This window comes from Octopus sinensis, linkage group LG1, assembly GCF_006345805.1.
Source record: "Octopus sinensis linkage group LG1, ASM634580v1, whole genome shotgun sequence".
NCBI lineage: Eukaryota > Metazoa > Mollusca > Cephalopoda > Octopoda > Octopodidae > Octopus > Octopus sinensis.
The window spans coordinates 178,300,874-178,314,300 of record NC_042997.1 but is presented as its reverse complement, the minus strand read 5'-3'; the positions used below and the strand labels follow the sequence as shown (position 1 = coordinate 178,314,300).

At 38.7% G+C, this 13,427-nt stretch overlaps 1 protein-coding gene across 3 annotated transcripts in view; it reads right to left on the bottom strand.

Annotated features, from left to right (window-relative positions):
* The window catches only part of LOC115210751 (membrane-bound transcription factor site-1 protease), a 130,237-nt gene that overhangs the window by 77,912 nt on the left and 38,898 nt on the right, over positions 1–13,427 (bottom strand). For all 3 annotated transcript variants that reach the window (XM_029779468.2, XM_029779475.2, XM_036507274.1), the window contains exons 16-21: positions 11,615–11,711; positions 10,158–10,205; positions 8,498–8,680; positions 4,705–4,781; positions 2,551–2,646; positions 964–1,043 (exon numbers count right to left, since the gene is read on the bottom strand). In XM_029779468.2, the coding sequence (XP_029635328.1) occupies positions 964–1,043; positions 2,551–2,646; positions 4,705–4,781; positions 8,498–8,680; positions 10,158–10,205; positions 11,615–11,711 (581 nt within the window). The remainder of the gene's footprint in view (positions 1–963; positions 1,044–2,550; positions 2,647–4,704; positions 4,782–8,497; positions 8,681–10,157; positions 10,206–11,614; positions 11,712–13,427) is intronic.

The window sequence follows — 13,427 nt, the reverse complement described above, 5'->3', positions numbered from 1 at the left end:
TTAACCCAAACCCTACCCTAAAACCCTAAGCATAACCCTAAAACCAGTACAAATGCACGAATGATGTCATAAATAACAGTGACAAACGAAAATACACTGCCGATAGTTGTTGTTGACAAACATCGACAGTAATTGTATTCAGCTGAATGCACGTCATTGATTGGTTGAAATTACCAAAATAGGACTACTTTAATGTGAAATTACTTTGTAAATATAAGTTTTTCTCAAAAATGCTAAGAGTAAAAGATGTTTTATATGACACATTCTACCAGTGTCTAACATTTGAAAGTGTTTAGTTAGAAAAAATTATTTTTTAAATTTGTAGGTCAAAAGGTAAAGATCCTAAATACACATGTAAAAAGAAAATTTTAATCTATATATATAAAGCTGAAGTTGTCTGTGTGTGACAGGTTTGATAGCCTTCAACTAACACTATTTCCTCCAAGACCCTGCAATGCAAGTTGTCCAAAATTGAGAGTATGATAGAAGAAGACTTGCTCTTCATTGCATAGAAGATAAAATTCAAATTGGACCTTGTTAAGACCAAAAATTATTTACATCAAAAAGGTGCTTTTTTTCTATGAAAATCCCTATTTTTTACAATTTTTTGACTGCTGTGTCACCATTTTTCGGTGTATTTTAACCAGAAAAATGTTCACTTAAAGAGGATAACAAGCTACATAATGCAAAATTTTTACTTTTCAAAATTTCCAATTCTAAAGGGTCGAAACAAACCCGAGCAACGCCGGCCGATACTGCTAGTATACATTCAAAGAAACTCAAGTGTTTGCTGTCACACACCACCGATCATGAAAGAACACAATGACCTCTCTTTCTCTTCAGTGATATTAATATGAACCACATTCAACAATTTATTCCACAAAACAAATGTTAATGTTAAGCAATTATAATAACAGGAACTAATACACAGTAACACTGAGAAGATAAAAAGAAATATCTCACCTAATACTTCAACAAAATATCCATTATTTCTTAAGTGTTGATACATGTCTTTGAAGTTGGTATGTATATGGTCTCCATTCCTTGAAAAAAATATTCAAAAAACAATATAAGACACTATTCACAATTATTCTATGTGAACTGAATATAAATAGTGTATTCTATTACTTTCTACTCATATGCTGTATGTGAGAAGACCAGGCAGGACAAGTGAGCCCAGCCCACTTATGCATGCCTTTCCTCCCTTGGACACAAAGACCTGTTGAGGCAAGCGAAGTTGATATTGAACCTCATCCGACAACAGGCACTCATGCCAACCCCCTTTGCTTGCAAAGACATGTTGGGGCAAATGAAATCGAAATCAGAATCGAAATTGAACCAATCCTATGACTGGCATCCGGCAGATGCCAGGACCCCTGGACTGGTGGTACGTAAAAAACACTATCCGAATTGTGGCCGATGCCAGCGCCGCCTCGACTGGCTTCCGTGCCGGTGGCACGTAAAAAGCACCATCCCAATCGTGGCCGAAGCCAGTGCCACCTCGACTGGCTTCCATGCACCAATCCGACCGTGGCCGTTGCCAGCCTCACCTGGCACCTGTGCGGGTAGCACGTAAAAAGCACCCACTACACTCACGGAGTGGTTGGCGTTAGGAAGGGCATCCAGCTGTAGAAACATTGCCAGATAAGACTGGAGCCTGGTGTAGCCTTCTGGCTTCCCAGATCCCCGGTCGAACCGTCCAACCCATGCTAGCATGGAGAACGGACGTATGATGATGATGATTACAGCCATATGCTTTTGACTTTAAAATAGTCACTAACTGTATGGGTAAATAACTAGAGTAGAAACGTCAGGCTAGTGCAACTATAATCATTTGCTAACCATTTGCAGTGCCACTCCCAAACAGTTGAAGGGATCTGGGGTAGAGGTAGACCCAAGAAGACATGGGATGAACGTGTTTTCAAGGGAGATAATCAAAGAACGTAACATCGCAATACTTCATGTAAAGTAAATATAACAAATGAAAAATCCTTCAAGAATCCATGAAAATTCCCGGATCACTACCAAAATTTCATAATCTGTTCCATGTGTCATTACCAACTTTTCCTACAAGTTTCATCAAATACTGTTTACAACTTTTTGAATTATTTTACACACGGACAAACCAACACCAATGAAAACATAACCTCCTTCCTTTGGCGGAGGTAATAATCCTATGCCTGAAAAGAAAAGAGTGGATACTTAGCATCAAAGATACTTTTCGTCTAAGATCTGCTTAATCAGGGCCAACCCGGAGGTTCATCAGCAACAAGGGCTTGATAATCAATCTTCATAAATAACTAAAAGTGGTAGTGTTATCTTATCTTTTATCTTCTACCTTTTAGTTGTTTCAATCATTAAAGTGTGGCCATGCTGGGGCATCACCTTGAAGAATTTTTAGTGGAACGAATAGAACCCCAGTAGTTATTTTGGGTTTTTTTAAGCTTGATACTTATTCTATCAGTCACTATCGCCAAACCACTAATATTTTTAAACTGAAAAAAAAGTGTGTATATATATATATATATATATATATATATACTAACTCACCAATCAAGTGGATCGTTCTTCATACGTAAGTTATCTCTTGGAAAATAACCTGGAGGGTAGCGCAGATTATGATATTGGTCCCATAAGATTCTTTTGCTGAAAAAATAAATAAATACCATAAATCCTCGAGTATAATCCGCATTTTTTTCCCAAAATTTAAAGGTCAAAATCCCTAGTGCGTACTATATACGAGGTTAAGAATGAAAAATATTTTCTAAGCAATGTCCAAGTCTCTATTTGCTGTCCAGCAATGTTTATTCAGACACATTTTGTGATGTCGGGCACGAAAATACCTTAAGCTAAGCCTGAAAGCAATGAAGTCATAAAAGAATCATCCATAACTTGCAGTAAGCAACATTTATTAAACGTTATTACTGTTATTTCTTTATTTTGTGCAAACAAAATGCACAAAAAAGCTACACATTTGCATTGTTATATATACAATAATAATAAAGGACGTTACCGTATACATTTTTACAAACCAAGAACGTCATATAGACCTCCTTGACTCAAGTTAGAGAAGGAGTGCATATTATACACAAGGTTTAGGTTTTTCAGAGGTACAGCCCCCTAAAAATTCAAGGGCAGGCTATACTCGAGGATTTATGGTATGTGCAAATGTTCCAAACATCAAAATTATAATTCTATTTTACTCTTTTACTGGTTTTAGACATTTTGGCTGATACCACACTGTGGCACACACTTATGAAAAAAATTATTTTGATTATAATAATGACTAAATTAAACTTTTCATGAAATTAAAACTTAGGCAGACAATATGCTATGGTATTTTACATTCTGAGTTCAAATCCTACAAAGGATTTGGTAGGATTATCTTTTATTATTTTTTACCATTCCATGAGTCAATAAGAAGAATGAGTCAAGAACTCATATCCATTCCTACATTACATCTTAACTGTGAATGGAAGTATATAGAAGAAGTCTAGGAAAATTAAAGTTGATTTAACACTTCAGCCTTGATTAGAGGCATTACATGACAAATAAAATGGTGTTGTACTCTGACAAGGAGATAACTTTGTGCCAGAAAGGTACTCACTGACAACCATTGTGCGATACCTTGTAAATGCACCCTTCTTTATAAATGTTTATTTTATTAGTTTAATATAAAAGCAATAAAGTAAACTTCAATTGCAATAGAAATTTTTGCTATAAAAGCAGGCAACATGAGACATGGCTCATCATTATACCACACTACTAAAATAATTCACGGTAAATTTTCCATTTAGTGTGCTATTCAGTAAGTCCCGCAGGCTGCAGTTTGCCCAGGGCTGTTTTAACCCTTTTGTTACCAACCTGCCTGAAACAGGCTCTGGCTCTGAGTACAAATGTCTTGTTATTATAAGTTTTGAATTAAAATCTTCCACCAAACCTTAGTCACAATTTATGTTCCTAACACTAGCTTAATGATAACTAAGTTATTTTACTAAATTCTTTGTTATATTTAAAGTAATTGAAAGAAACACAGAGCATCTCAAAATAAATACAGTAACAAAAGGGTTAAAGTTTAAAGAGCTGTAAAGGGAAATAACTCATATAGCTTGAAAGGTTTCATAATACTATATTTTTTTTAGATTGCATTGGAGAAATGATCATAGAATTGAACAAAGGTTGCATTGACAGCACTCCTATCATGGCCTGAATTGAAGAAGAGAGTCAAAACTCACTGTTATGAACAAATAAAATATTTATCAACTTTACAAAACTGCCATTGTTTACAGCAATGAGTCATTCCACTATGTGGTACTTAGAGCTAAGTGGCTTGGGTTATTATTCCTATTAAGTTGTATCTTAACCCTTTTGTTATCACATTCATTTTGAGATGATCTGTGTTTCTTTGAAATATTTTAAATATAACAAAAAATTTAGTAAAATAACTTAGTTATCATTAAGCTAGTGTTAGGAACATAAATTGTGACTAAGGTTTGGTGGAAAGTTTTAATTCAAAACTTATGAAAACAAGACATTTGTACTACAGAGCCAGAGCTGGTTTCAGCCGGGTGGTAAGGAAAGGGTTAAAACAAAACAATGACTTTAGCAAGGTTTGAAACCACGACCATGTGACAAGTAGTCCAATAGCTAACCCTTACAGCCACAGATGAATAAAATACAATATAAAAGAAAAGACATTTATACCTTCGTACAGGAGTTGGAATAATTTTAACCCGAACTGGTAATTTAGCTGTGGATACACGTGGACTATCTTCCCCTTCCTATATCAAAGAAAAGAAAATTTAACAAACAATGCAAAGAATATAAAAAAAAAACTTTCAATTTAGTACATGGAGTGAGGGCATCAAAATATCTGAGACAGCAGAGAGTCAAATACATGGTATGCTTTTGATAGCTAATAAAAACTATTCTATTTCAATTAAGATACTAAAAGATACTATGAGCTGAACAAGTCTTCGAAAAAATAACCCACCCCAACTCAAGTAATTGTTTCAACCCTTAACTCCTTACATTCTAGGGGATCCAGGCCACACCCAAGGTATGACTCCTGATAGCCCTCAACTGTCACATTCTGTGCTACGGTCTGCATTGTAATCTGCACTCACCTGGTTGATGAAGGTACTTCAGAGCCAAAAGTACTTTGGATGTCATACCCAATTCAGTCTGAGACACCAGTTGAACAAAGAGTGAATTATACCTCCTGAAATTCACTCTCACTCTTCTTTGACCAAATCCAGTTAGAACCCTTCTTTTCTGTGTTGCTTTCAGAACTCTAATCTCTAATCTTTTTCTGCCAGAAAGTAAGAGTTGTTTCATGAGATTGTAGACAGATTTTCCCACAAACCCCTCACTCTCACCTCCATGGCAAGGGCTCTGGTTTGGATGTTAGATTCTCTCAATTTTATAGTTAAACTATCAAACTTCTCAGTCTTGTAGATGTGAGCTTCCTTCATTCTGCTTTCACATGGCAAACTGAGTCCAATCACTTGTTTTGATGAAAATGAAGAAAGCACAATATCTGGTTTCATACCATTCTTGTTGATGCCTGTGTTGTTATATTGCGCTTGTCGTCATAGAATCAGAGCTACAGGAGAATTTGCTAATAGGGAATGTCAACATAGATCCCTTATTTACTCAACTCTACAAAAGTAGTTAAATGCAAAGATTCAGAATGTAAACAATTACAGGCACGTGTGCGTGTGTGTGTGTGTGTGTATATATATATATATATATATATATATATATATATACATTCTGAATCTTCGCATTTAACTACTTTTGTAGAGTTGAGTAAATAAGGGATATATACAGGGTGTCCCAAAAAAATATATACACACTTTAGCAGCTGATAACTCATTTGATATTTTTTCTTTCCAGATGAAACCTATAGGATTTAATGATGGCAGTCAGATTAAGCTTTGAACAAAGAAAATTAATTCTAAAATGATACTGGAAGTGTGAAAATGCAGTTGAAGTGCAAAACCAGTTAAAGTATGCATACATTTTTTTTGGGACACTCTGTATATATATATATAATATATATATATATATATATATATATATATATATATATATATATATATAATATATATATATATATATATATGTATATATGAGGTGCAATGGTCCAGTGGTTAGGGCAGCGGACTTGCGGTTGTAGGATCGCGGTTTCAATTCCCAGACCTGGTGTTGTGAGTGTTTGTTGAGCGAAAACACCTAAATCTACACAAGGCTCCGGCAGGAGGTTGTGGCAATCCCTGCTGTACTCTTTCACCACAACTTTCTTCTGTTGGCCTGCTCACTTAGCCAGCGGGGTGGCATCATTTGAAGGCTAAAACAATGCAAAGTGCATTGTGACCAGCGATGTGTAGCAACATCTGATAACCTGGTCGGTCACGGTGATCATGGTGATACACAAACACATATAGAATGGCGGGAAACCAGGAGAACAAGTAGTCATTACCACATTTGTGGATTTTGTGCATAACTTTAGGTTTTATTCCTTAGCCAATGCAATTTCAAATGCTCTACATTTACAATGATGAATAAACCATCTCGATTTTGAATTTCAAGACACTTCAAATGTGATCAGTGGTATAAAAGAAACAATTACAACACAGATAAGAGGAGGTAATTAGCCAGGGACTTTGACAGTGGTTGGTTCTTTTACAAGGGAAACAACCACTTGATGTGAGCTTCAAGATAACAGTATACCAATATAATGTCCTCCAGTGTTGTCAGCAGTTTTGATTCCATGTATTTTTGCATAAATTACTATGCATTGCTATTGTCCTCATCAAAATCTACAATGATATAAAAGAAGAAAGCACTGCCAAAGTCCCAGGATAAATACCTCCCCTTATCTGTGTTCTCATTTTTATTTTATACAACCTACTAACATTTGAACAAAGCTTATTTTAGAAAGCAGTATTATTTTTAATATACTCTCTATCAATAACTAGAGTACCATTTTTAATTGTTTCAGCAACTGAAAATCTAGACTTATATAAAAGTTTAAGAAGTTAATATGCAAAATAACTAATCTTTTTTTTTACTTTATCTCTTACATATGCACCACACACACACACACACACACACACATTACATCAATTTAAAATGTAGAGCAATCATCAGCTGCATAAACATATAGAATTTAGTTAAATTCGAAGGACTCATTTGTATATGTAAAATTATACAAATGAGTCCTTCAAATTTAACTAAATTCTATATGTTTATGCAGCTGAAGATTGCTCTATATTTTAATTTGATGTAATGTTTGCAGTGTTCAATTAAATGGAGTCACATGAAATGATCATACTGTATTACCTCTGGATATCCTTGCGGCTTATTTTGATTATAATCACCTTATTTTAAATTATATGGATAGTTGTGATGCCTGTGCCGGTGGCACATAAAAAGCACCATCCGAACGTGGCCGATGCCAGCGCCGCCCCGACTGGTTTCTGTGCCGGTGGCACATAAAAAGCACCATCCAAACGTGGCCAATGCCAGCGCCGCCCCGACTGGCTTCTGTGCCGGTGGCACATAAAAAGCACCATCCGAACGTTGCCAGCGCCGCCTTGGCTGGCTTCCGTGCCGCTGGCACGTTAAAAGCTCCAACCAATCGTGGCCGATGCCGGACCCCCCCCCTGGCACCTGTGCAGTTGGCACGTAAAAAGCACCCACTACACTCGCGGAGTGGTTGGCGTTAGGAAGGGCATCCAGCCGTAGAAACTCTGCCAGATCAGACTGGAGCCTGGAGCAGCCCCTGGCTTCCCAGACCCCAGTCGAACCGTCCAACCCGTGCTAGCGCGGAAAACGGACGTTAAACGATGATGATGATGATGATGAATACCATACTAAATTCTGGTGCCTTCAACTTAAGTACCATATTCATCTGAATCTAAATTTTACTGAACTTTATATACATATATATATATATTTACACTCTTGGAGTGGCTGACATTAGGAAAGACATTCAACTGTAGAAACCATACCAAATCTGACTGGAACCTGGTGCAGTTCTCTGGCTTACCAGTTCCAATCAAACTGTCAAACCCATGCCAGCATGGAAAGTAGACGCTAAACAATGATGATGATGATATATATATACATCTGACTGGGCCTGATGAAGCCTTCCGACTTCACAGACCCCAGTTAAACCGTCCAACCCATGCTAGCATGGAAAACGGACGCTAAATGATAATGATGATGATGATGATGATGATGATGATACACACACACACACATACACGTGCACAATGGGCTTCCTACAGTTTCCATTCAAATTCACTCACAAACCATTGGTCAATCATTAGAAGAAAATCGCTCTAAGTGCCATACAGACGGACTCAATTTGAAACTACAAGGCTGTTGGTTTTTGCAAAACAGGCTTTTGAACCACAAGCCACCACTTATAAATAAAAATACAAATGAAGTTAAAAAATAAATAAATAAATAAATAAACCGTACTAACCTCAGGAGCAGATTCAACGGTAACAGTAACCAGTCCCTGTGCAATCCCTTGCCAATTCGCAGCACTTTTTCCGACAGCTATAGCAATGGCTAAGTAACCTGACCAGGGCCACAACGTTTGAGAATATGAGAAAGCCACATCAATGTAATTACCGAACTGAGGAGCATAAGGCTGCCACAAAGGCTGGAAAGAGAAATGTGGAACAAGTAAAATAACAGACTTGTACACTGGATAGAATTAGCATCAGTAGTAAGATTATTATCATCATCATAGCAAAGTGATTGAAAGAATAGTTTTTTTTTTTTTATTAGTGATAAAATATTAGCCAGGAGTGGTTGTGTGGTAAGTAGCTTGTTTACCAACCACATGCTTCCGGGTTCAGTCCCACTGCGTGGCACCTTGGGCAAGTGCCTTCTACTATAACCTCGGGCCAACCAAAGCCTTGTGAGGGGATTTGGTAGACGGAAACTGAAAGAAGCCCGTCGTATATATGTATATGTATGTATATATATATATGTGTGCGTGTATGTTTGTGTTTGTCCCCCTAGTATTGCTTGACAACCGATGCTGGTGTGTTTATGTCCCCGTCACTTAGTGGTTCGGCAAAAGAGACCGTTAGAATAAGTACTGGGCTTACATAGAATAAGTCCCGGGGTCGAGTTGCTCGATTAAAGGCAGTGCTCCAGCATGGCCGCAGTCAAATGGGTGAAACAAGTAAAAGAGTAAAGAGTATATATTTGTTTGGCTAGTTCAGGGAAAGGCTCTGAACCTCTCTTTCTCCACACTCACCCAGCAGCAAAGCAGATAAAAATAGAAAGAAGTAAATGAACGAATTTATTTCTAAAGAGCAGTTTATGCAAAGCCTAACAATAGAACTTTGGTTGCCACTGATACAACAAAACTTATACCATAGGGATTATCTCATAAATTGAACCTGACCACAAATCCCAGCTCAGTATATCCAGCCACAACAATCAACCTGTTTTATCTTCAAGCCAGCCAGATCTGGCCTCTCATACTTGCCCTACAAAATTACTCTAAAAACAAACAATTCGTCAATGAAATCTCAAAGCTACAGGGCAAGACATAACTTGTTCAAACCAATGTGAAGAGGCCAGGGAACAGAAGAAAGAAGAAGAAAGAAGACATGCACCCAACACCAGAGCTGAAGACACCTCTGAAAGGGGAGGCCCCACCACATCAAAACAGTAGAGGAGTAGTGGCCGAAACCGGACGTGGTTCCTCCTGACGATGTCTTGAGCTAACTGGATCCTATAATGGAGCTGTTGTGGTAGAAGACCATGAAACACAGTTGTAATTCCTCCACATTTGACAGAGAAATGTGAATGCTAAAGGGTTACAATACACTCTTCAATACACAACAGCTTCTCTCCTACATATATGCTACTTCCTCTCCTTCTGTTCCACTGAACTGGCTACTCACACAGCACCTCTTGGCCATTTGCCCTCGTAGCATCACCCCTATATTGCATTTCATGTCTCAAGCCCCACACTAACCAGTTTGCCTTAGCTTTCCTTTCCAAAACATTGCTACTTTAGCTTACCCCGACCATCACCACACACACTGCTTTCAGTTTTCCTTTATATGTGAAAAAAAAAGGAAAAAAGAAAAAATAAATTGACAAAACAAAATACTCACTTTGTCCACTATACGTCCAGTCACACCCATTCCATTCAATATGGTCACCTAAAATAGAAATAGACAAATAAATGATCAATAAGCACATTTTTACTATTAGCACATGTTTTATTATTATCAATGAGCTGGTAGAATGATTAACACGCTGGGCGAAATGCTTACTGGTATTTCACCCGTCACTACATTCTGAGTTCAAATTCAGCCGAGGTCAACTTTGCCTTTTATCCTTTCAGGGTTGATAAATTAAGTACCAGTTGAGTACTGGGGGTCAGTGTGATCGACTGTCCTCTTCCTCACAAAATCCAGGCTGTGTGCCTATAGTAGAAAGGATTATCAAATTCGATAACTGGCATCCGTGCTAGTGGAGTGCTAAGAGCACCATCCAAGCGTGATCTTTGCCAGAGCAGCAAACTGGCTTCCATGCCGGTGGCACATAAAAAGGACCATTCGAGCATGATTGTTACCAGCGTCGCCTTACTGGCACTTGTGCCAGTGGCACGTGAAAAAACATTTGAGCGAGGTCATTGCCAGTGCCACTGGACAGGCTCCTGTGCAAGTGGCACGTAACCATTTGAATGTGGCCGTAGCCAGTACCACCTGAGTGGCTCTCGTGCCAGTGGCACATAAAACCACCCATTACACTCTCGGAGGCGTTGGCGTTAGGAAGGGTATCCAGCTGTAGAAACTCTGCCAGATCAGATTGGAGCCTGGCGCAGCCATCTGGTTCGCCAGTCCTCAGTCAAATCGTCCAACCCATGCTAGCATGGAAAGCAAATGTTAAACAATGATGATGATGATGATGATGATTATGATTATTAAGGCAGTGAGCCAGCAGAATTGTTAGTATGTCAGGCAAAATGCTTAGCAACGTTTCTTCTGTCTTAACATTCTGAGTTCAAATTCTGCCGCGATCGACTTTGCCTTTCATCCTTTTGGGGTTGATAAAATAAGTACCAGTTGAGCACTGGGTATTGATGTGTGTGTGTGTGTATACACAGCATGGGTGTGTGGTTACAAAGCTCACTTTGCAATCACATGGTTTTGGGTTCAATCCCACTGCACAGCACCTTGGGTAAGTATTTTCTATTATGGCTTCTATGACATCCAATGTCTTGTAAGACAATTTGGAAACTGAAACTATGTGAGCTTGTCACATATGTGTGTGTGTGTGTGTGTGTGTGTGTGTGCATGTACACTTGTGTTTTCATATGTATCCCCTACACCATTTGACAACTGGTTTAAATCCCTGTAACTTAGCAGTTCATCAAAAGAAACCAACAGAATAAGTGCCAGACTCAAAACAAGTACATACTAAGGTCAATTTATTTGACTAGACCCCCTTGAGGCTGACTATAACAACTAAAGGATAAAAAGTATATACACATACACACACACATCCTACACATCATTTTGGCTAAGTATTATTCAAATATAACATCATAAAATAAAATACTCACGTTAATAATAACTGGCATCCCACCATGGTATATTGGTTGAGTGCAATAGGGCCACATGTAAGGGCATTCAGTCAAATCAATGTAACTGGGGCTCAAGCTAGATGAAATAAATGCAAATATTACAGCAAAGGGAAATAGTTATAGAATAGCTATACACAGGAAAAAATGAAGCTAGCATGCTCTGCTGGACGGGTAATGTCAGTGTGCATGCACAACAGAGTGTAAATGATTTCAGAGAAAAACTGGGTATAAGAGGTATCAGATGTATTGTGCAAGAGAGTAGACTGTGATGGTTTGGTCATGTGATGCATATGGATGAGGACAGCTGTGTAAAGAAGTACGGAACTCTAATTGTGGAGGATACCTGGGGAACAGGTAGAGCCAGGAAGACATGGGAGGAAGAGGTGAGAAAGGATCTTTGGATGCTGAGGCTCACTGAGGAAATGACAAGGGACCAGGAAATGTGGAGATTTAGCCTCGTCTGGCTTGCCAGCCTCATCTGGCCTCCATGCCGGTGGCACGTAAAAAGCACCAATCCAATCATGGCCGTTTGCCAGCCTCGTCTGGCACCTGTGCCGGTGGCACGTAAAAAACACTCACGGAGTGGTTGGCTTTAGGAAGGGCATCCAGCTGTAGAAACACTGCCAGATCAGACTGGGCCTGGTGCAGCCTTCTGGCTTCCCAGACCCCAGTTGAACCGTCCAACCTATGCTAGCAAGGAAAGCAGACGTTAAACGATGATGATGATGATGAATAAGATGCATCAAGCTAAATAAAATCAATGTCTTCCACACACAATGGCTTGTCCTTTCAGGTGCCGGTGCCACATAAAAAGCACTCATGCCAGTACTGCATAAATGCAACCGTGCTCAAATTTTAATAGTATTTCTGAAATGAATAAACTTGTTTTTTTTTCTTTAACAGCTAAAAATGATCTTAACATCAAATTTGAAGCCAGATTAAAGAATGTGTGTATGTAAAACATCATTTTACATTTGTCTTTTTATCTGCCAATCTTCTTTAGTGCTGGTGCCTCCAAAAAAGCTATCAGTATACATTGTAACATGATTATCATTAAGAAGGGCTTCCCGCTATAGAACACATGTCAAAGTAGACATTGGAACATGATGCAATCCTCCTCTAACTTCACAGACCCTGTCCAAATGTCCAAGTGTCCAGCCCATACATGGAAGCCAGACATTAAATGATGACATTATGTGTGAGGTGTGAGTGTGTATGCATGTGTGTATATATGTATATATATATATGGAAATTGTAGTTGTGATACCCATGGTGGTGGCACGTAAAAAGCACCATCTGAACATGGCCGATGCCAGTGCTGCCTTGACTGGCTTCCGTGCCGGTGGCATGTAAAAAGCACCAACTGATCGTGGCCGCTGCCAGCCTCCTCTGGCCCCTGTGCCGGTGGCACATAAAAAGCACCCACTACACTCATGGAGTGGTTGGTGTTAGGAAGGGCAACCAGCTGTAGAAACACTGCCAGATCAGACTGGAGCCTGGCGCAGCCTCCTGGCTTCCCAGACCTCGGTCGAATTGTCCAACCCCTGCTAGCATGGAAAACGGACGTTAAACGATGATGATGATGATGATATAGTGAGAGAGAAAGAGAGAGATTAATATTTGTTTTTATGTTCAGTTAGATTAGAAACAATTTTACACTAATCTCATGGTCACTCATACCTTTATAGAGTACAAATTTATTAATCTTAAACAAGAATGTTGTTGACAGTAACTTTGAAATTTCAGCCAACTAAGCCATTGTCAGATGTATGCTTTGCCTTATGGTACAACA